Below are 25,292 nucleotides of genomic sequence, written 5' to 3' on the forward strand. Positions count from 1 at the left end.
GGAAAAGTCATGACAAATGATGTTTCAGTATTAACAGTTTTTCCTTGGAAATTATGCAAAATCAAGTAAATAACCTTAATTTACAATAAAAATGGTTTAATTTTAAAATGATTGTTTAAAATTATTTAAAAGCCTATACTCTACTGCATAGAGCCAAATTTGTAAAAATTAATGGAGGTGTCTTATTCAGAAGGGGACTGATGGGAGTGGCAAATGCCATAACTTTTTTATATAATAGTCTCTTGAAAGACCACAAGCCCAAGATTCTTTTATGTAAGGTTCCTTACCACTGCTTTGGCTGTGTAAAGGGGCCTTGTAGTGAGCATTAATGTAATTTCCTTTATGGCCACTTTACGCTGCCAGAATGGCCTTACTGTAAATGAAAATCAGGTTCATGATTTGTATAACAATTATCATGGAAGTCATATAGATGAGGCTAAAACTGAAGACTGCAACCATAGACAAAGAGAACTGCATGGGAAGATCTCTGTGCCTGTGTGGTTCTCTTTCCAGGGCTTGGGCCTTAGCCAGGAACAACAACCATTAAGGGACTTAAAACCAGAAGGGTCAACTTAATCTGCTACTTTTATCTATAGCCAATGCAAGGGATGCTGAAGTGTAAGACAGTGATCAAATGTGCTGAATTTGTTCATGAAAAGCACTGCTGAGAGGCATGCCAAAAGAAAATAACCAATCGCCTCATGGTCAAGACTGTATGATTAGCTGTTGCAGTCATCATGGTATAAATAAGATACAGCCTGTATAAGTTGCACAAACTAAGACACTTTCATACCATCTCTGACATGGTTTTCCACAGAAAGGATGTACTCAAAACTGACACCAATTACTTGCTCATTACTTACAAATACATCCCTTTAACAAGCAGGGACACAAAGAAAGTGAGAACATCCTTCCAACAATGCCCTCTTACTTGTTAGCAAGACTCATCCCTTTGCAGCATTGAGGATGAGGTATATTCTTGCCAAGGCCAAAGCCTAATTTGCAGCGTCCATAAGGCAAGAGATACATGAATGTTTAACATTAGAATATAATTTCATTAAAATGGAAGGACATTATTAAACATTTCAATTTTATTTACTGATATCACCTAACCATTACTAAAAAACCTTGCTGACTACAAAAATCACAACTGCACACTAATTTCTGTAGTGAATGTTTTTTGCAGATATTTCCCCAATTTCGATTTTATTATATGAAATTTACCTTCTCCCTCTGCATGTACTATAAATATAATAAAAGCACCCATAAGTCTCATTAGAACAACATCACATCCCCAACAGAAGATCCTGTCAATGGCAAGTGTTGTTATTACACTGAGATACTATTAAGTGTGCTGAAACATTCATTTATGGTCTCTTCTCTTATTTAGAATATTTATTTCACACTTACTGAGGTCTCATCCTCCATCTCTAAAATATAAGAGATTCCTTCATCTGTTGGTGTTCCTGAGGGTTTAGTCCACTGTAAGGATAACCAGGTAACTCCAGCTTTAATCAGCATAGGACTGGCTGGCATTGACGGGGCAGTGCCTGAGGTATGATACTGGACTTCTTCACTAAAACCACTGTTTTGAAACAAACAGTATGTAAACTGAATAGGATGAAGTAGGAACAAGAATAATACGGAACTGCTATACAACAGTTTCAGGCCAATTTGTCAGACATGCACATCACTGGTAATTGCATGTTGGAACATGCAGTTGACCATCCTGTACGAACAAATTGTGCCTGTGTGTGTAACTCATGTTAATACAGGTTATACATGCCCATATTTGAATGTTTGGCCTGGAATTAATATACATATTTGTTAACAAAACAGACCAAGAACACAATTTGTTTTTTAAAATCCACTTTGAACAGTCATTATTTGCACAGCAGTTAAGTCTCTAAAACACTTGTACATTTATGTATTTTATCCAACTAATGCCAAAGCTTGTTCTTTCCATCTCTGGCCTGCACTGTTTTCCTTTGTCCAAGATTTAATAAAAAAAACCAAACAAATTCATTTTGCTCCCTAACCAGCTACCTGTGCAAACATTTGTACACTTCTAAGTGAGCCTACTACTTATCAAGCATTAGTTTTCCAGGAGTCCAGAAAAATGGGACCAGTAAAGTCTCTCTGAAAGCTAAGTTTCCTGTGGAATTGGCAATATAAAATTTGTATTTTGTAATAAATGAAAATACAGTGTAGACCACCTACTAATCTGGCAAAGCCTGATTTGTCAGCCTTATCTGATATATCTTTGGGTAGCCTTATTTGGAGACAAAAGGCAAGTAAAGGGTACAGGAAAGAACAAGAGACATTAGGAAATAGAATCATTAGGGAGGGATGCAAGAGTGAATATTAGGAAGCCTAGAAAATATAGTTCTCTGTGTGGCTTATGCAACAGAGGTAGCAACCTAACAACTTTGATTTCAAAACTTGGATTTCTTCTACATTGCCTGGACTATCTGGGTCTTTTTAAAGTGGAATCCATCATGATACCATTCAATTTCCCTGCACATGTCTATTTACTTTTGTTTTTTATGTTCTCAGACACATTATAATGATGTGACTACTACAAAACAAAAAGTTGTGATCTTTTGGTATAATAGATGGGCCATAATTTCACTAAGGTTTTTTTTTAACAATTAAAAACTAAAAGACAACATGTCATAAAAGCTTCTACAAAGGCAGCATGCAAACCAGATCTTGAGAATTACTATATAATGAACACAAAACAAGATGGAACTTTTCTAATTTTGGGGACAGTATTAATTTTTGTACTTGCACTAAATCACTAGTAAGAAAGTCCCAGGAACTGAGATGTGTAGATAATTATGTTAGTTACTTCAAAACAAACAAACAAACCCAAATCTACATCTAGATATGCTAAATGCATGGAGTGAATGGAAAGGCGTCATGACCCCGCAGATCTTGAGGCTGGGGTCCACAGGATTGCCCGTTGACAGTCGACTCCCTACTCCCACCCAGCATATTGCTACTAACCAACCAAGCAGAGAAACCATGAAAACAAAAGCTACAACAGGGAGGCCTCCATGGGTCTTGATTGGAGGAACACCAGGATCTCTGATTGGTATGGGCTTCCTATTTAAACCTAAAGAGAGGCACAAGAAGTTGTCCACACAACTGTGCTCTACCTGGCTGCTACATCAGACCCTGGCTTCTTGCTTGATTCCTGGTTCCTGCTTCTCTGCCTGGACTCCAGGTTCCTGCCTTGCTACTGATTCTTGCCTCTTGTCTCCAACTCTGGCTCCGATCCTTGGCTTGACTCTCTGTGACTCTTGACCCTTTGCTTGACCCCCAACCTCAACTCCTGCTCCACACAGATTACCCAGCCAGCTACATTCCGGCCCCAACAAAAGAGCAGATAACAGACCTGTCTACCCACCACTAATGCCAAATACCTAAGCAGTCACCCAATGAGTAGATCTAACGAATGGGTATGTTAAAACAAAATAAAGTGTTAATTTTAAAAAAATGTTCTTCATTTATTATTTTTACTCTCTGTGGGCGCAAACCAAAGCACACTGAAATCAATGGAAAGAGTCCCACTGACTCCAGTGGGCAATGGATCAGGCCCCAGACAATTCGCTCAGAAACTTTCTTTTAGTTATTTCTCTCTGCTTCATTTTTGTACTTTTCCTATTTAGCAAACGGTTTTGTGCTGTGTTTTATATGCAGCTGAAATTAAGAATGGTTAATAACTTAAACATATATAGGACTTATAAAAACAGAACATTTATCTTTGGTCAGTAACATCATCTAGATGAAATTCTGCTCTCAAATGCCTAAAGTTCCCAACAATATTAATAAAAGACATCCTCAATCATACCTAGGGCAAAATTTGGCCCCTCCTCTTGTAAGAGCTCTCCTTAAACATTGTTTATTACTTAAACAGAACTATAAAGCCAGTAGTGTATTTTTATGTCTGTAAAACATGTGTTTAAAAATATTTAGACAGTGATTAGTTTTAAAAGGATATATGTCCATACAGCGTAATGCCCTCCACTAGCTTACAATACAGGAAATGTGAACTATATGTCCAGATATTCACAGATGGACTAAGAGGTGTTTTGCCTGTTTTTATTTTAATCTTCAAGATTTTATCGTAACTGTTTAGGTGTAATGTTACCTATTAAAATTGCTTCAAAATAAAGACTTCTCTGTTTTAAATCTTTTAAAATCAAAATGGTTTAATAACAGGAGCAATATATCGTATGTAGTGGTAAGAAGCTCTAAGACGTTTAAGAGCATTCAATGATATGTCTTGTGCCTTATCACGTATATCAGGTGGGCATATAATGTTATTTAATTACAGCAGCATTCTGTTATATATTGTTCCTACATACACATGAATGTGGACGTAGAGACATTGCATTGTTTATGTATATAACATGGGAATACTCACCTCATGCCCATGTCATTTTTGGCTGCCAGTCTAAAGGTGTACCCCATTGCTGGTGATAGTTTAGTAATTCTGTACTGCTTCTGTTGGCCATAGTAACACTGACAAAACTCTCCATTTCCTTTTCCCTAAAAGGAATAATTAAAACTCATATTATTTACACTGTTCATTAAACAAGCACATCTACTGATTAAAACAGTTTGCTAAATCTTGAAGAATGTTCATCCAATTAAACTCAAAACAAGCCAAGGATGCCATAAGAAGGTAAGTGTTATATCACATTTTTCTGAATACTGAACTCAAAATGCTGTTCTTACAGTCCTTCGCTCCACAGGGCTGATGAAGGAGGCTGTGCATGTTCTGCCCCACAGTCCACCTAACTCCTTTCCTGATAAGCCCTTAAGTGTCTAGGGAATGGGTTGGGAGACAGCTGAGCCATCCTTACACAAAGAAAGAGATCTTCACACGAAAATAACTCTCAGCTCACAGATCTTGGGAGGAAGAACTGAGCCACCAGAAAGGAAAAAGCCACCCTAAACAGTGACCCAATAACGTAAGTTTTAAGAGCCTCCTGATAATACTGGCATTTTCTATTCAGCAAGCAAAATTTGAGGAAATATAGTTGTATTTTTATATACCTCCCTAGGAATGAATTGTATATTACCAACACTTGCCTCAAAGATATAGGTCACAATTAAGATTAACAATTTGATCACGGAGGTCATGGATTCTGTGACTTTAACAGACCTCCACCTGTGACAGCGGCCAATGGGGCTCCAGCTGTCAGCCCCCCCCGTGGCTGACACAGTTCCAGCTGTCAGCGTATCCCTGCCCCCTGTGCGGGGCTTCGTGTTCAGCCCCATGCTGCTGGGCTCTAGATTCCCTGATTTATGGTTTATTGCCTGCACCCTGCCCATACATTTTAATAAAAATCATATAGCAAACCTGCTTACCTCATCCCATTCTAAAAGATAATTGTGGATTTTAGAACCATTGTCACAAGATGTCTGCAACAAGAAAAGAATAAAATTAGGACACAATAGCAGGAGGACAAGATCACTTTAGGAAAATGGTAATGGACTAGAGACATTCATTTGTAGGTCACCTGTTCCAATCAAGTTAAGGTCAGAGGTGACCAACTGTTCCCTGATGCTGGCTGTTTGAGGTTTCTCTCAACTCTCCTTTTTTTGGCAACACACACCTCTGAAAAATATTCTGGCAACAGTGTCAAATATCACCCTACAGCAATTTTCTGAGGAGCTGTAGGGTTAGATAGGTATATAAAGGGTTACATTAGCTTATCTTAATGAAGGAAAATATATGTATTTTGTAGTTTAAGCCATGGGTTTTTAGCAGCTATGGGAAGGTCTTGAGGAAAAAAATATAACTGGCAAGTTACAAGGTAAGCTGTAAAAATGCTGAGCTCAAAATGTGGTTAATAAGAGAAGAGAAGCATCTAATTATCAGAACTGGTCATAACAGACAAAGAAAAGTTGTTTCGTGATATGATTAACTTATAGTGATGCCAAATACAGCAATGTTATCTTGAAGAAAGAGGCCCACCCATAAACTCTTGTCTACAGGGTTAAGAAAAGGGTCAATCCCAAACTAGCCAAAAAACTGTTTTTTAAGATAATAGTCAACATGACATCACTAGTTTCTTACATTGTATAAAAGAATCAGGCTTCCTAGGAGTATTTATCAGATCCTACCTAATGATGCTGAAGTAAATCAGGATGAGAGCATTATTGCTGGGAAAAAGAAAAGGAGGACTTGTGGCACCTGAGAGACTAACAAATTTATTTGAGCATAAGCTTTCGTGAGTGCATCCGATGAAGTGAGCTGTAGCTCACGAAAGCTTATGCTCAAATAAATTTGTTAGTCTCTAAGGTGCCACAAGTCCTCCTTTTCTTTTTGCAGATACAGACTAACATGGCTGCTACTCTGAAACCTGTCATTATTCCTGGGACTGATCCTTTTGTGAATATTCTCATCAAATGCTTATGAATGTTTGTTACTGTGTGGATGTGGTAATTGCTTATTATGTAGGCATTTTAGACATGTTCAGAGCAACAGTACAAATACCATTTGGCCGTTAGATTTAATAAAGGAATTTATGGTTGAATTGGTGATGTGGCAATACTACGTATTAATAAAATAATTCCAGCAAGAGCCAAACTACAGCCACAGAGATTTTCTTAGTGTGATGGCTGATGATCTTGCCTATTACATTTTCTTTACTACATTAAAAAAAACCCCTACCGATTATGACAGTCTTAACTTGTTCTTTTTCTGATTTTTGTGCATTTATCTTTGAATTCTGAAAAATGGCCAAAATACTCCTCCAGACCTACGAAAGTCCATAGGATAGGAACTCTTTTCCATAAGTGATTTACTGCCTACAAAAATTAGTTATACAACCCATTTTCTGCTGAAAACAGAGAATCAACATAAACTCAGTTAAATGCACAATAGTCTTTGTAAAATACATGTTGTAACAAATTAATTTGACAAAAATATACTGTACAGACACTGAAATGCAAACAGAAATGGTTATGACTAAATTTTAACAAACAAAAATACTGCACATAAATAAGTCATTTTAAAAGCAGTCCCTGTTTTAGATTTTGAAATACTCTGCAAATGATGAGACAAGTTCTTATTTAAATTTTAAAAGCTGAAACTTTATGTGACATATCTATTTGTCCTCAACTCCACTTTTTACTTTAGCTGGATGTTACCACTAAAATGATCAGTGGTGATTTAGTTACCTATGTTGACACTTAAATTGCCCATTTTTAAGTTTCAGAGTGTGAACAGTTCAACTGAGATTAACAGAGCAGTTTATGTTTCTTTAGGCTATTGGTTCGGAATGTCTGCAGTCTCACAAAGATAACACTTAGTTTATACTTGGGTTCATGTTTTTAGGATTCTCTTAACAACACTAAAATTTACAAATTTATTTTTTAAACACAAAAGCTTAGATACTGAAGCATTTATTCGATAACAAATATTTTACAATGTAAATAGTTGCTGATGGTCACTGTGAAACAGACAGAAAAAAAACACATAAAAAATGAACGCAGTAATAAAGTTTGAAAACATCCTTTAGGGTTGATTCAATACTGCATTACTCCTGAATACTGTAATTCCACACTTAAGGTTATACTGAGATTTGCACTTAAAGCAGGTATTAAATCTCATCCTGGGGTCATTTAAAACAAGTCTTACCTTCCATTGTAGAGTAAGAGAATTTTTGGTCCGGTTAGTTATCCTTGGAGGATTTGGAGTATCAGGTTCACAGCTCATTGTTGTAAAACTCTCAGCTTCTGAAGGGCTTCCCTTTATGCAGTTGCATTCTGCTTGGACTCTAGAGTAGTAAAAGAGATCATTAACATTCTGTTTCAGAATGTAAATACACAATTTCTGTAGAACAGGAATAATATTTTGAGTTTACAACGTTCAAAAACAGCATATTCCCATCTCTTCCAAATGTTATAGTTAAAAGTAAACAATAAAAAAAGGTGGAAAATTCCTGCTCAATACAATTTATGCAAAGGAGAATTGCAATATGCTGCTTTGGATATACATACACAGTGGCTCCCATCAGTCAACAATTACCGTCCCTATAGTTATATATGAGAAACCAGAGTTACCCTCTTGCAGTATACTGGATACCACTATGTGATAACCACAGGTAAAGGTAGACTTTTAATGGTGACCAATGTATACAAAAATAATAAAATTATCCAAAGGTAAAAGTGTACGAAAACACTGAAATTTATCAGTCAACCTCCATGTTTTGTTTTTAGATACTAGCAGACTAATATTATGCACATTCCATAAATATGCAGTAAACTACAAAAACACTAAAAGCCAATTATTTTAAAAGGCGACATTATGAGATGTATTGATGCTCAGAATATCAGATACATGAATGAATAAGGAACTTCCAACAATTTTCACAATTTGTGCAACACCAGAAAGAAAAACATATCATCATAACTTCAAGTTTGGCCTTCATTATTGACCACCTACCTGCATTAATTAGAGAAAAACCTAAAAACCATTGTGGTTTAAGGACTTCATGTTTCATACTTAGGCCAAAATGTTCATGCCTGGATACCTAATGTTAGGCACTTAAATACATATTTATCCAGTTAAATGTGTATTCTCCACCTTCTTTTGTTAGTCTGAAGTCTCATTAACTAGCATCTAAATTAGAAACAAGAGAGAGAGATAGAGAGAGAGGAAAAGGAACCAAGCATGGCATCTTCTCCCCACCATCTGCCATTTCTTCCATGGGCCATGAATTGTGCAGCAGTTCTTGCTGGAGCTGCAGAATTATAGTGAACTAGGGACCCTCACAACAGTGCATAATCGATCAGATTCTCTTGTCTACTACCACACTGTGTAAATTGCACAAAGTGGCCTTAAAATGTCCAGAGATAGCTAGTGGAGAATTCTCTTTTTGTAGGTGAGCTTTCCATTGGTGGAAGCCTGGCAGAAATGGCTCCATCACCTCCTGTGCCAACCCTGCCACAAGAGGAAGGATGGGAGAGTGTCAGGGGTGTTCTGGTAGCATTAAGTGAGAAGGAGGGAGCATGGTGTAGTGGGAGCCACAACTGGCTTCTAGAGTCTGCCAGTCTTGGACCTCAGGGAGAAAGAGTTCACTACTCTTCATTTGAGAGTATCAACATTTCAGCTGTGGCTAGTTCATAAACTACAGTGATCATCAGGGGAAGAGCAGCATGTCTGGTGGGAAATACTGGAGATATCAAAGTTAGTTACTGTATTCATATTGTTATACATTCTAATTATAATGAATAGTTTCAAATTTGGAAAGTTACTTTAAAAATTTCCATTGCATTTAACAGACAAAAAGAAGGGGACTTACCTTGCATGGTAATCAGTTGCTGGCCTGAGATCATTTATGGTAACACTAGTTTTTTCTCCACTGGAAAGAAGTACAATTTTGTTTAAAATATTGTCTCAGAATAATAGAAATTAAAGATGGAAATAATCTAATCAATCCACCTTGCAGTGCCGGTTGCTCCCCACTATTGCCCAGGGCTTTGTTGTTCTAATATATATAGTGGTGCTTTATTAAAGGTGTCTCTATTTTTTGGGTTCCAGTTCTTTTATATAAAAAAGATTGTCCTCCACTTTTCTCGGTCACCCAGTGTGTGAGATATCATTTGAGTCCCATCCCTAGGTGGACACTATATGAAAATAATACCGTAAAATACTAATACACAAACCAGTTATAAACACTGATTTTCACACCTCTCTGACGTAAATAAAATCATTACTCAAAACAGTAACTGATTCTTCAAGAGAGCTGCTGCTGCATATTCACATTTGTGGGAACACCAGAGATGGGAACACCACCACACCTAGAGTAGTTCTTATTATGGAGTGCCAATTATTTCAATTTATATAACTAGTTCTCACACCACCGTACATTCAGAACTGAGGCTTTAAAAGGGCTGTGTAGCCCTAGCCACATTCCTTCCATTAAACCGAAAAGTCCTATGAGCACAGAACTTGGAGGAAGAGGGGACGGTAGCAGGTAGTATGCATACTCACAGGCAACACACTTGAATAACCACAATTACTATGGTAAATAATTTTTTTATTCTTTATCCTCTGCATATTCCTACTTGCAAGAGGCAAGCAAGAAGTGCAGCCCTCAGGAAGGTGTCCATTAGCCTGGTTTGGCTAGCTTTCAGATTATGTTGTGAAGGCTCATCTCTTCTCCCTTTTTTTTAGGGAAAGAGTGGCAAGGGTCTAGGATTCTGCTGGTGAGACTTAAGTTTTGCTTACATTCTGATGTTGCCAGGGTATTGTGTTCTGGAAGTAATAAAACTTAATAAACGACTGTCATGGGGTTCCAGAACCTTGGAAAGGTAGCTTTGTTTTGGTGGTAAGTAATTGAAGTAAGTAAATAAAAAAGATATAGATCTGATCCTGTATCATTTCAGAAACCTCAACTTCCACTGTAGTCAACTGAAGGACAGTCAGTGGAAGATGAAGGCATTCTGTTCCTTAAAGGGTCAAGCCTTTACATAGTAAATTATTGGTAAAGATTTGGGAAATAAAGCAGTTTCATCTTACTGATTAAAACAATTTGCCTCAAAAGTGAAGTTGTGTGAGACGTCTCATTATCTCACTCTGTAGATAAAAGGCAGTTTTTAAAATAGGCTTTTATGTACAAAGTTCAAGGCATCAATAATCTAATCAAGATAACAAATACCTACGTATATACAGTTTTGTATTTTCCATCTTTTCCGGTGTTTGAAATGAGAACTTCATAAACATACACCTCTGGCACATTATTCTTGTCAGTGTCCCCATTGATGGCACTGGATGGAGGGGACCATGCAAGTACTACTGTCCGTGCCTGAATGTCTGATATCTGCAGAAACATAACATTTAAGAACTCTGTTATATAACTTCAATTGTGTGCAAATACCGATAACTAAATAGTATGAATAAAACAGAACAGAAAATGGGACTTTTTCAGAATATTTGTTCAATTACAATAACTCGCTGGTTAGGCTACAAGTGGGACCAAACTATGTATTTGGAAATACAGGAAATGGCATGATCGCTTCCATATTCAGACACAAAGCTGTTTGCAACCAAAGAACATAAATAAGTAACGAGAGCCATCTAGTGGCAAAATACAAGTGAACAGTATATTTGTTTGTCATTCTTGTATATAAATTCTGGGAATAATTTTTTATTTATTTAACAAGGCTCTAAAGTTTTTTATTACACTTTTCAAAACATGAAGTTAAAGAGACACCATCAACAATAAAAAAGTCACACCTCTGTCTGAACATTTATTACCTGTTGTTACATGTAACATTTAAGATTACTAAAACTGAAAAAGCTTCTATTATATTCAAGATCTTATATTATGTCTATCACCATAGTACCTGAGTGCCTTCCAAAAGCACATTAAGTGACATGACTAACATTTATCGAGTGTGGTGCTCTTTCTTCCTTCCTCTCCCTAAGGGGAAATTTGTGCATGGATTTATTTTCATTTTATTTTTTAAACATATGTACGGCTGTGTTATTATTAATTAAGGTTAAGTTTAAAGTGCATTTGAACTTTAGAATGGAAAGTGGTGAGGTTTGCAGTTGTTCTTTGATCCTACAGGAATTTCTTCTGCAACCTTGGATCAGTCCTCTGAGAAAGTTCGGTCTTCTATATAAACAAGCTTCACCCTTGCAGTACACAGCTATGTTGTGCCACAGGAACAGAGTTGTTGACTGCAATCCAGTTCTTGTCCCAGAGCTCTAGGTGGTCTTTCAGGTATCCCAGTCCCAGACCATTAAAAGCCTCCGAGATAGAGACCAAGAGTTTGAATTTGATGTGACATTCTAGGGGGAACCAGAGTAGCAAGTAAAAGACATCTCTGATGAGCTCATGGTAATCCTTGTTGTGCAAGAGGCATGCTACTGTATTTGTACTATGTACTCATAAGGGAATTCTGCAACACTGCGCAATGCAGAATTTGTGCAGAATGTTTCCTGCAGAATTATACTTTTCCCCATAGAATCTGTGATTCTGATGGTGAGGTGAAGGGAAGCTGCAAAAGGGGACCTGCACCCCTCCTTGCTTGCTGTCCCGGGCAGCGGTCCCAAGCAGGCATGTCAGTTTGGGGGAGACTTAAATCACCACCTTGGGGGGACAGGGCTGTATGTGCGTGCGAGACTCTGTCCCTTGCATTGGGCACACAGTGAAGATGAACAGGTCCCTGGGGTGTTTCTGGGGCAGGCCCAGCCTTTGTGCTATGTCAGGGTTGGGTGTAGCCTTGCTGCCGAGTCTGTGCTCCGTGCCCAGGGTCTCAGCTTCCGGCCCCACCCTGAGGCTCTGCTGCTGCCTGGCATCCCTGTGGGCAGCGGCTCCACTCCCTGGACATATGGCGTGCACTGGCCTTTTATATTGAACAAACTAAGCTGTTCCGCAAGTCGAACCTGCTGTTTACTGTGGTGGTGGACAGGATGAAGGGCCTCCCGGTGTCCACACAAAGGATACCATCGTGGATGACATCCTGTATCTGTGAATGTTACAACCTGGCAAAGGTCCCTGCCCCTGCTCTGACGGCACACTCCACCAGAGCTCAGGCGTCCACGGCAGCCTTCCTGGCCCAGATCCTGACCCAGGAAATATGCAGGGGGGCAATGTGGTCCTCGGTACACACCTTCGCTTCCCATTATGCTATCACCCAGCACACCAGGGACGATCCAGTGTTCGGCAGAGAAGCGCTTCAGTCAGCGATTTCATGAACTCTGACCCCACCTTCTAGGTGAGGCTTGGGAGTCACCTAATTGGAATTGATATGAGCAAGCACTCAAAGAACAAAAAACGGTTACCTACCTTCTCGTAACTGTTGTTCTCCCAGATGTGTTGCTCATATCCATTCCAAACCCACCCACCTTCCCCTCTGTCTGAGTGATCCGGCAACAAAGAACTGGAGAGGCGGCAGGTTGGCGGGGCCCTATATGTGGATCCATGAAGGTGCGACTCATGGGGCCCCACAGCTGACCTGATGGGTGCTGCTAGGGGAAAAGCCTTCTGGCAGCGAGACTCTGGGTGCAGAGCGTGGGCGTGCTGGGTGGCAACCGAGCCCCAGGCATGGCAGCAGCTGAGATGCCAGGCACGGGGCAGCAGCAGAGCCACGGATGCAGCGGCAGCAGGGATACCGCAGGAGCAGGGCTGGCAGCCGGTACCCCAGGTGTGGGGCCGGGACCCCGGATGCTGGGCATGGGCAGCAGCAGAGCCCTGGGCGCGGGGGCAGCACGGGGATTCCTGGGCGTGGGGAGGCAGCAGAGCCCCACGTAAAACGTGGGGGTCCTGCAGCACCCCCTGCAACCCTAGTTCCCTGGGTAAATGTTTAACCATGTAACCGATAGAATTTTAATCGGTTACACGGTTACTGTTTTTACACATTATTTACATCCCTAGTTTGGACTATCCCAGCAGGGGAAAGTCTTGGACTGAGCTGGCCTGGGTGGGGGAGATAGGAAGTGGCCCAGGGAGTGCAGCCTTAAGCAGCCTCAGTTGCCAGACCACTGGTAGCCCCAAAGGACTCTCGGTCGGAGCCTGGTGGAGTGGGAGGGTCTGGGCTCCCCTAACAACAACGCCCCTGCTGTTCATGGGTCATGTCCCTGACTACTAGGCCTTGCTTCCTGACCAATCCTTGAGTGAGGACCATTACACTCTGCCAACCAGCAGCATCTCTGTGTCAAACAGGTTTAACTTAACACAGCTTTTCTTCATGTTTGAGCTGATCTTCGTCAAGCATTGGGCTAGGATGATGGAAGTAGTTTTGCCATACGTTTTGAAGGATACAAAGATCTCTTATCTGCATATTGTTGGCATATGAGCTCATTAGGTCTCAGTAGTTCTGCTAATGGCTTCACATTGATGTTGAATAGGAACTGAGAGAGAACTGATCCTTATGGAACTCAGCAAATACAGGTCTGGAGGTGAACATACAGTTACAGACTAAAAAAAAATATTTTCCCCATTTGTTTACTTTGTGCATTTGACAGTACGTTATTCAGGGTGAGTCTCACTTTTTTCAATTAGTCGATTTTCTCCGTCCAAGGCCCTATTTTCACCCAGGAATTGAGAAAATGGACATCATGCCATTCAACTTCAATTAAAAGAAGATATAGTAAAGCTGCAGCTCAACCAGCATACTGATAGCACTTCAAGCTACGAAGACTATTTCTCTCAGCGATCCACATACACCTACATAAATACTGAATTAGCAAATTTCTGCTTGTAATATATTGAATAATTATTTGAAAAGTTACTGAAAATTTTTACTTCTGAAACTAATTTTGAATGTTAACAAACATTTCCCTGCTTTCTTTAATGATAAACTGCCTATTATAAGAGAGAGTTTTACCAGTACAGTTATTATGCCAGCTGCATTAATGCCACATACACAGAACAGAAACAACAAAATAATGGGATTCTATATGTGTGTGTCTGAATTATTTTAACCTTGACAAGTATACAGTGGGCGAAATTCTTTTCTTAATTACACTGGGACTGTATCAGGGCGAGCAAGAAAAGAATTCAGCTTAATAAGTCTTAAAAAGTTAGTTTCTCTAAAATTTATGAAATGGCCACTTTAAGTAATTTGAACTTCAGTGATCAAAGATCCCTCAGTCTGGTGATTTTTCATTATCGTTGCTATCTAAAGGTCGTCCACACCTGGGCAATAGAAAACCAAGTGTCACTACAGGGTAAAACATGAATACCTCAATTCTGATTCTGTGGAAAGTTGCATTTACTTACCACTGGCTTGGTAATACTAGAAATAAGTGCTTCGAGTGCTTTTGTTTCTTCATCCTTTTCTTAAAAAACAAAACAAACAAAAGTCCATGAATAACTGTTTAACATTTTTACAATAAAGCATCTTCTTAAATCCAGACAATACACACACATTTAGATGTGTGCAAGTGGAACTTCCTTATTAACTTAAGCTACCCTAAAACTGAAATAAGAGTACCTAAACAAGGGGGCTGTACACACTTAATAGATTACAGAGGCATGACCATCTCCTAAAAATATATTTATTTGAATTTAAATAACTCACTGCTTTGGAGGGCTTAGGAGATATCTTAGATATCTCAGTTACCTACCCTATTTTTTTATTAATACATTTTTAAAAAAAGTGTTTACACTAACTGAACATTTATTTAAGATGCTTCATACGTTTTCTCACATGTACTACTGAGATAATAAAATGATAAAATTAGCAAGTGAACGGATCTAACCTGGCTTAGGTAGACTATTGGTTAGATGGGAGTTGTAGGGTATTTTTCCCTCATTTCTTTTTTTAAAAAATGAGCAAATTTCAAGTGACCCACTCCCCCCACTTGCTAAATCTCCCACCAGAAAGTGAGATCAAGTCAATTCACTGTTTTATGTTAATAAGATTTTTCTGGTTAAAGTTGATTAAAAAATATCTGTGACCTGTTATGCCTTTGTTACTGCAATTCTACGTGACATTATAAAGTGTTTTCTCTTTTTAAATCAACTTTAAATTTGACATAAAATCCACTGAAATAAAGCAGACTTGCAAAGAAGGCCTGCTGTGTGTGTGTATTTATTTATTTACGATTTTTAGTCATAACAGAGTAACACTGAACTTTATAATAATTGCATTTGAATCAATCACAAACGAGTGCAACTGTGAACACTAAAACCGAAAAGAGAAGGAAAGATGGGAAGATGAAAGTAGAAAGAAAAAATTTTGGTACACAGAGCTGCAATGCTGTTAAGAGAAAAACAGCAATTACAGTTTATAAGTGATTACACAGAAATACCTTTACTGTTAAGATTCTCAATTGTTAGACAATAAAATTTTGGATGCCGCCTCAAAGAGAAACATTTATTTTATATACATGTACCACAGAGGTATGATGTCTATTAAAAGTGTGTATGATGAAATGAGATTATGTGCAAATTAAAACAACAAAGGTAAAATCAAGCCAAAATGTGAACAGTCTCTGTTTTCTTACTCTAAAATGTTTGGCTACTTTAAATATACAGCACACATTTAAGATTTATAACTGTACTGTAAAATGCACTGATTTATTTTGTAACCTTCCAAATAAAACTGCTCGACATCTCTCAGTGAAAGGGTGAGAATTTCATTTTTCTTAGTATTCCACATAGAATAATGATAGCTAAGAAGTCTATCCTTACTGATATGCTATTTTGTTTTTAAGTTTACTAAAAAGCTGCAACATAGTGTACATAAAGGACAATACTATTCATACACAGTGAACATAGGCAATCGAGCAACAGTCATGTAGCCACATAACAACCCCAGCAACAACCCCAGCCACAGAACAACCCCAGCAACAACTTCCAGTAGGGAGAACACAGAAGTGATGTAGCCAGCCAAGCCGTGGGTTGTCAGCCCTAGAGGTTAAGACAACAGTTCAGCCTACTGATTAGAGCTGGTTTGGGGGAGGGACAGAGTTCAGGAACTAGCCGAGGGTAACTACTAGAGGGACAGAAGCAGAATGCCAGAGCCAGAGGGTAAACCAGAATCGTAAGCCAGAGGCTGAGCTGAGGCCTGAAGCTGAAGGCTGGAGCAGAACAGGGACTGGTTCGACAGGGGATCAGGAGCAGGTTCAGTAGATCAGGAGCAGGTTCGAAAACAAGGCTGAGCAGGATGGGAACCAGACAGGAGCAGGGACTGGAATGAATGGCTGGAGCAAGGACTGGAAACAGGAGCAGGGCAAGCGCAGCTGTCAGCGTGGTATGTGTTGAGCAGCTTCTGATCTGTTGTGGGTGCTAAGCTTAAAAGATGGCTGCTAAACCATCAGCCAGTCAGGTGCTGTGGCCACTCTGTCAGTTCCAAGGCAGTGTAGCTAGGCTCATTGGCTGCCTGGCAGCAAAGTTAGTCAAGGAGCAGGTTAGCAACTGGTCTGGCCCCTGACAAGTGATGATGAGGGGATGCCCTCTTCTGTGCAGCAGCATGACCGCTTTCCTTCTTCACTGGCTCAGTGCTGCACTAGCAAATACTGAGGACATCCTAACTAGATATGGGTGCAACATTGTAATGAGCCATAAAACCAGAGTCTCTGTTAAACCCACAGTTTTTAGGGTCCAGCAGAGGTATGAATTTAAGTTCCCAGGCTTGTCTTTTGAAGGCGTTGTGCAGGTTTTCTTTGAGGAAGAGGACTGAGTGATCAGATGTGCAGTGAAAATTTTGTCCAAAGTGTTTGCTTATGGTGACAGGGTGTTTTTGCCTTTTATAATTTTTCTGTGTGAGTTCATTTGAAAGAGCAGTGATTGTCTGGTTTCACCCTCATAGTTGTTGTTGGGGCATTTGATACATTGGATGAGATATATCACATGTGAAATGCATTGTAGTTGTAGCTGTGTCAGTCCCAGGACATTAGAGAGACAAGGTGGGTGAAGTAATATGTTTTCTTGGACCAACTTCTGAAAAGCTTGTCTCGCTCACCAACAGAAGTTAGTCCAATAAAAGATATTACCACACTCACCTTGTCTCTCTAACATGTTGTGACAGGCATGCACAGACCCCACGGATCTTGAAAGGTGTGCTGTGTGGGTATTGATCATTGTAGCAGTGGTGATATGTCTGCAGGTTTTGCATCTGTTCTGGCATGGTATGGTGCTGCTTTGAGTTGGTGTGTCCTGGTTTATGGGGAGCTTGCTTCTGATGATGAGGTTGGGGGGTTGTAGCCAGACAGCCAGCCCCCCCCCCCCCCAGACCAGCATTGCTGGAAACACAGGAGGAAGCCGGAACAGGGCACTTAACATATATTCCAGCACAGCCTTTGAAGCTGTGAAAGCACAGGTGTGCTGCTACAATGTGCCTCTGGGAACAGATACAACGATTAAGCTCACAGCAGGCAGAGGCCCTGTGACAGACATGGCTCTTAGCCCCTACTAAATAGCGTGATGCACACACACCAACATCCTCGGTGGGAAAATATTTACCCTGATAAAAGAAATGTCCAGTAGTCGAAACTTATTGTTTCGCTCCTTTGCAAGTGTAAACTACTCTTGCGAAAGCTGGCGTCACCCAGACAGACCAGCCTCAATTTGGCATAAGAAAGGAGAAAGAGAATAAAGGAGTACAGAGGTATAAGTAGGGGACCTACAGCACCATGATTTTTGAGTGCTTTTCACTATCTATCTGCTGGTCAGATAAGTGACAGCCTCCCAAGGCTTCTGCAGCTAAGAGGGTCCCTACGCCTTGTCCCTTATTCGTCTTTCCGCGGAATTGAGTGACCGATCCTGGCTTGGCACCGCTGGAATCGAGAGATGCAAGGAGGGTAAGAAGCACCCACACCTGATCTCCTATCTTTAGTGTACACATATTTTGAAATAGAGCTCTATACTTTTGTTTTCTTTCTTTGGGATTGTGGCTTCAGTTTTGTAACTTGTTTGTGTGTGTAACATCTCTACATTTAAATAAGTAGGCACTAGCAATTTTGTAACCACATGATTAGAATCTAGCTTAATAAATTTTGGTAACCATTTATGCATAAGCCTGACTTGTTTTCTCTGGTTTACTGTAAAGCAGCCAACACAATTAAAGAACCTCAGCCGTTTTGGCTCTAAAGCCTGGCCATTAGGTGAGAGTACTAAGAGCCTAGCGTTGAGTTGTGCCGCCTCCACGGGGCAAACTCTTGGGGCACCTGTCAGTCCATCCTGGCTGCCCGCTGCGAAGGAGCTCTGAGCTCTAGCAGTTAAAGTCACGGGTGGTTAGGACCTTGGGGCATCCGTCAGCCTAGCCCGGGCTGCCCGCCGCGAAGGGACAGTGCGTCCTAGCGGTTAAAGTCACGGATGGTATAAACGGGCATAGCTGGCATCTCACCAAACATCCTTGGCCGTCGGCTAACAGGTGACGGTTGTTTGAAGGCCAGAAGCGGGGGCTTGGGAAAGATTTCATTCAGGATGTGGTCCCTATCAAGTATGGGTTGTATCTGTTTGATACCCCTTAGAGGTATTAGTGTGGGGTGGTAGGTGACAAGTAGGGTTGTGTGATCAATGGTTGTTTTTCCCCTATACTGAAGCAGGTTCTTCTAGCATATTTGATTGGCCCATTCCATGATGTCATCTATTTCTCTAGTAGATTGTCCATGTTTAGTGATGGCAGTTTTAAGTGTTTAGATGTGTATCCTGGACTTTCTCTTTAGAGCAAATACTGTGCCTCGGTGCAGGTAATAGATTTTTTGATATGTCTGGGGTGGTTGCTGGATCTGTAGAAGTAAGTGTGGTGATCTGCAGGGATTTTTTATATAGGTGTTTGTAGGGTTCCATTGTTGAAGCTGATTGTGATGTCCAGGCATTTGATGCTGGCGTCGGAGTGTTCTAGAAGGATTTTGATGAATGGTTAGCGGTTGTGGAGGAAATGTAAAGCAGCAGGGATGCAGACTTTCTGAAGGCCTCCCCTGACTTAGCGATATTCATTCCTCGCTTCTGAGATGACCTGTTGGTTCCAATTTACTCCTGCTGCTATGCAAAACTTTTGTGGACAGCCTAGTCCCACACCTTTTCCAGAGCAAGAGCAGAAATAGGAAATTAACTCACTCTACTTCAGAGCTTTAGCAAGCATCAAGGATAGGACTTCTGTGTATAGATGGTGCTCTGTGTTTGAACAGCTGAGCCTATAACATCACATGTACGGACTCCCTCCTCCCATACAGTAAAGGAACAAACTTCAACAATTCACACTAAGTGTCCCACCTAATAAATTGCTTTAACAATGAAGAATCTGGTGTCTTCTAGCCATCAGTGTTAGCAGACATCATATTCATGCTTCCTATTCCCATGCTCAAAGCTTGGACACCCTATATTTCTTCATCTCCTAATCCTTTCTCATCAGGTGCATGCACTTCATGAATGTCCCTTTTGATTCCTTTACCACTCTTAACTTCATGACTTCTGCCATGGTGCTCATATTCCAGGATCTCTTCTCCATCCTTATTTGCACATTCTGAGCCCTTCTTAGAACTTATTTTTTCTATAAAGGTCTTTCTGCAATGATTTGGTGTGGAAAGAATTTACAAATTAAATCTAAAAACAAAAGCCCACAGAACAAAGATAGGACATTCCACCTGCTTAGTAACTGGTATGTAAACATCATGGAGCAGGGTCCAGAGACAATGCATTGGGAGGGAGAGGTGGGTCATGTGGTGCCATGTGCCTGCGCGCCCCCCCCCCCTCAATTTGTCACGGAGGGAGCTGGGCTGAGCGCAGCTGAGGGGGATGTGTCTGGGAAAGGCATTGGCAACTAGTGCTCCCGCTGAACTGTAGGAGCAGGATTTTATATTTGTACTATAAGAATTAATGTATGATTTGATCATCCTGCCAACCACCCTTTTTGAATAGCAGAAAGGAATGATCCTCTGGGACACTGGTAGAAACGCATCTGACAGACTGGCAGTGTCTGTACTGATGTTAAGGCAGGGACAGACCAGAACAATCCTTATGACTGATTGTGGTCACCCTTTTGTTTTAGGATAAGTTAGAATGTCTACTATGGTTTCCTATATGTATTACAAATTAGGCACTCTAGTTAAATATACATTTCTTTGTTTTAAGGTCTAGTAAGTAAGAGACAGGATCTTGTATTGTGTCTATGTTAAGGAGATTAGAGGAAGTTGAAGGCCTGGGCCCCAGTGTGAATTGTTTTGATTATAAGATTTAGGAAGGCTTAATTTACGATGTCTTTTGCTCAATATAAAGTGACACTGTTTGTATTCTCAAAGATCTCTGTAAAAGACTGTTTGTGTGAATGAGGAATGCATACATCAGGAAAAGATAAGGTGTGAAGGCCATTTTTATAGCCAGATGGTCAAGGAACATGGAGTGAAGAGACTTAACTACACCAAAGAACTATCAATGCACATCCATAATTAAGGAAGGGCAGACTGATGACCCTGAGGTGAAGGCTGGCACCCCTAAAGACAGGACAATTGATTAAATTGAAACCAGGACAGGATGACCCTCTCGGAGTAGTACTGGAATGTTAACATCAAAAGATACACCAATTAAGAAGTAACCGGTCCCAAACTGACACAGCAAAATCCATAGACTTCAACAGAGAAAAAAGACTATAAGAACAGGGTGCTTGGCCATGGGACTTTGGGTTCGTCTTGCCACACTCCAGGAGCATCAGATCGCAACCGACAGAGCCCTGCTCCCCTCTGCGACCAATCTGGCTGGCCACTAGATTGATCCAGACTCTGAACTGGTAACTATAAACATCAACTGGGAGGACTGTGTGTCTGATTGAAAAGCATACGCTAACTGCTGTATTCTCAATAAATGCGGCATGCTGCCTTCTCCCCATAAAGATCCCTGTGTGCTTCTTATAAGTATAACAGAACCCCGCTAGGACGTGCCCATAGCAGGGAACAGAGATGGGGCTGGCAGTGCAGCTCCACCAGAGGTGGTGCGGGGAAGCCCTCTGAGTCCCGTCCCTTCCTTGCCCACAGCCACAGTTATCTGCTCAGCAGGAGGTGTCTGGAGCCCACTCTGGCCTGTGCTGTGCCTGCAGCAGGGAGATGACAGGAGAAGTAAGTGGGGAAGGAGCTGTGAGGAGGGTGGGAGCAAGGTGGTGCCGGATTGGAGAAGGTATAGGAGGTGCAGGGGGAGTGGAAAAGGGGCCAGAGGTAATGTGTGGATCAGTCACATGCCCCCCCCCCCCCAACCTTTAAATTGTGCCCTCCAACCAACAAGAGTTACGAGTAACCTCTGTCAGGGACTGTTTCCCTCTGTGTCCTTTACAGTGTCAAGCAGACTGTTTGCATTCTACAGACACATCAACAAGCAGTACCATGAATATCAAAGAGAGAAACCAAATGGTGGACAAAGTGCAGACCTTTATCTAAATGGAATTATATGATGTGACCCACAAAACTTGCTCAGATCAAGATGCAGCCTTGCACGCTAGCAGCTGCAGTCTCTTAGAGCTGTTCCTGCTTTAATAACAAGGGTGGTGAAATCAACAGGCTGCTGTCCAGCTTCAGTCTGGTCACAGTGTGATTGCTCCACCCCTGCAGATAATATACAGAACAAGAAGTAGCATTTTGCTAACACTTACCTTCTATTTCTGCATCCACTTGAGAATTACTTTTTCCTTTCCCCAAAGACTTGCTCTTTGTAGATCCTATGCTGACACTACTTGCGTCTTGTCCTTTCACAAGTCCATTATGTTCGTTTGTGGGAGAAGGACATTTCTGAGGGGATGGTGGCGGACTGTTCAATTTGTCTTTCTGTGTTCCATGCCGATCTTTTAATTTTTTCTGTAAACGTTCATATGTTTTACTAGACCTTTCATCTCTAAAGTTGGACCTTCCATGGTTAGAGAGAGCATCTAAATTAAAGCAAAAACATGAAATGCTCAGAAAATGTCATAATGTATAAAATATATTTACAAATTCATTTGAAGAGACTCCATATATATCTTGAAATTACATCTGTTCTTTTCTCATTGTGAACCTAATGAAAAGTTTACCTTGGCATTTCAATCAAACGTTAATTGTTGCATATAATTTTTTAAGGAGAAAAATGTAACCCTTCTTCCTCGTTTTAGTTAAAACAATAGATCTTAAATATTCCAAATTCTGCTTTGCACTGTTTAATACTATTAAATCCTGCACCTGTGTGGAAAAATTAGTGCTTGCCAATATGACATCGGTCTTCCTCTACCAATGAATTAGAGGCTAAGTAGTCTCTATAAGGTCCTGTTGGTGCAATAGACATAGTAATACCTATTCTGATTTATTAATAGAGTGCTGTAAAGAAATATTAAAACAGAAAATGGAGAAACCACAGTGAAACCATATAACTCTTATAAATTCACTTACCACAGTGTTTGAAGATCTCATTTCAAGGCAGCTGAAACACCACATATTGAGCAAACAAAATGAATCAGCACTTAAGCCCTGATTAAGCAGACCGCACTCATTCAGCAAAGCAAACTGAAGAATAGGCTTTGTTGAATTGGGACTAGAAAGCATTTTACTACAGTAATAAGCCACAACAGGTAATGGATACTGTATCCTAATGGAGGTTCCAGTCAAAAAATTTCTCCTATGTCCTACTGGCTGCAACTGGCAGCTAAGTTTTGGAACAGAATAATGAATGGTCTTTCAGCAGAAACCAACAGAGACCAGTAGAAAAAAATCCCAGCAGCTGAAGGATACTAATGGAATGAAGCTAGTACAGCCAGGCATGCTCAGCACACTATTCATTTCTGTTTAAAAATTAATAGTAGATTTCTATATATTTATAGTGTCATGGGCAAAGCTATTCTCCTAATCTGTTTGATGAGGCAGTCAAAACAGCGAACAGCAGTGATCTGGTGTACAGCTGTGACTTCACCAAAAAAGCCCAATCACCCAAACAGAACATGTCTTTGGACAAATAACGATTAATAACAAGAAAGAACTATTCATTCTTGTCAAATTTTGTACTAAAGATTCTACTTCCTTTCCCAGCACTAACATTTTCATTCATTTTAACATCACATACAGGAGTGCTTTAATTACACAGTGAAGCCTTTTAAAAGGTACACACCACAGCACCGGCTCTGGTTTCTCAGTGTAACCCTATCTATCATTAGTAAAGGAAACAGCTGGTGTTTGTTATACCTATGGGAAAATGAGATTCCTCTCAGGGTGAGCAACCTGTCACTTTACTTCCTCAATTTATGCACTGGTTGCATTTAGAAGAAAAGTTTAGCAATGGGAAAACAGGTATCAGGTGGACGAGATGGTTGACTTATCAACTTTTGGTAACAAAGACATTTTATTAAGACAGATTACTTAAAATGAAAAAGTTTTTTAAAATGTATTCTTTGCATTATATACATGACATATATATATACACACACATACACACACACACAATACTTATAATAATACTTATAACAATACTCATTACAATATATATAAACAATCTAACTATGAGGGAATAAACCTTCTGGATATTTTGATTTATCACTACCGTTTTAAATGGGCAGAAGTAACACACCATCTTAGCTTGTGTAGATGTACCATATCGTTGCACATAATCTGAAAAGATAACTGTGAAGTGGATTTACAAATATAAATATTAATTCAATTCTGAAATATGAAGAAAAAAGAAGAGCTAGCTCCTGTTCTAGTCTGCAAATGTTAAAATTGAGAGGTTTCTAAAAAAATATTTATCACTTTATTCAGAACAATCTGTGGGTGGAATGCTAGCTTAGTTAAAAATATAAAAATGATTGCCATTAACCATATCTTTCTACTCTGTGAAATAATCTACATATAATAAGTAAACCAATTATGATCAGAGTCACATATGTTCTACAATTCTGCAGTCATGGAACTGGCTGCAGAATCAATTCCTTACCATAGAACTGTGCAGCAGAATTAAAGGCCTTAAATATATCAGAAAGTTTTAGTTGTTTAAATTGGTTTCTAAATAGTCTTAGATAAATGGGTACAAACCACTTGTGTAGACACTCTTATTTAAAAAAAAAAAAAGGAATACTTGTGGCACCTTAGAGACTAAAATTTATTTGAGTATAAGCTTTTGTGAGCTACGGCTCACTTCATCGGATGCATTCAGTGGAAAATACAGGGGGGAGATTTATATACACAGAGAACATGAAACAATGGGTGTTATACACACTGTAAGGAGAGTGTTCACTTAAGATGAGCTAATACCAGCAGGAGAGTGGGGGGCGGAAGAAAATCTTTTGTAGTGATAATCAAGGTGGGCCATTTCCAGCAGTTGACAAGAACGTCTGAGGAACAGTGGGGGGTGGGGGGCGGGAAATAAACATGGGGAAATAGTTTTGCAAATCCAGTTTGCAAATTAATTCCAATTCAGCAGTCTCTCGTTGCCAACTATGTCCACATATCTATTCAGGGAACACCATCATAGGGCCTAATCACATCAGCCACACTATCAGAGGCTCGTTCACCTGCACATCTACCAATGTGATATATGCCATCGTGTGCCAGCAATGCCCCTCTGCCATGTACATTGGTCAAACTGGACAATCTCTACGTAAAAGAATAAAATGGACACAAATCAGACATCAAGAATTATAACATTCAAAAACCAGTTGGAGAGCACTTCATCTCTCTGGTCACTCGATTAGAGACCTAAAAGTGACAATTCTTCAACAAAAATACTTCAAAAACAGAATCCAATGAGAGACTGCTGAATTGGAATTAATTTGCAAACTGGATACAATTAATTTAGGCTTGAATAGAGACTGGGAGTGGATGGGTCATTACACAAAGTAAAACTATTTCCCCATGTTTATTTCCC

At 40.0% G+C, this 25,292-nt stretch overlaps 1 protein-coding gene across 5 annotated transcripts in view; it reads right to left on the minus strand.

The window, feature by feature from the left end:
- Positions 1-25,292, minus strand: part of FNDC3A (fibronectin type III domain containing 3A) — a 204,597-nt gene that overhangs the window by 35,550 nt on the left and 143,755 nt on the right. For all 5 annotated transcript variants that reach the window (XM_084620294.1, XM_084620293.1, XM_084620292.1 and 2 more), the window contains 8 exons: positions 22,066-22,338; positions 14,760-14,818; positions 10,690-10,847; positions 9,327-9,386; positions 7,661-7,799; positions 5,383-5,436; positions 4,433-4,557; positions 1,411-1,585 (listed from right to left, as the gene is read on the minus strand). In XM_084620294.1, coding sequence (XP_084476420.1) covers positions 1,411-1,585; positions 4,433-4,557; positions 5,383-5,436; positions 7,661-7,799; positions 9,327-9,386; positions 10,690-10,847; positions 14,760-14,818; positions 22,066-22,338 — 1,043 coding nt within the window. The remainder of the gene's footprint in view (positions 1-1,410; positions 1,586-4,432; positions 4,558-5,382; positions 5,437-7,660; positions 7,800-9,326; positions 9,387-10,689; positions 10,848-14,759; positions 14,819-22,065; positions 22,339-25,292) is intronic.

This window comes from Lepidochelys olivacea, assembly GCF_965140295.1.
Source record: "Lepidochelys olivacea isolate rLepOli2 genome assembly, chromosome: 1".
NCBI lineage: Eukaryota > Metazoa > Chordata > Testudines > Cheloniidae > Lepidochelys > Lepidochelys olivacea.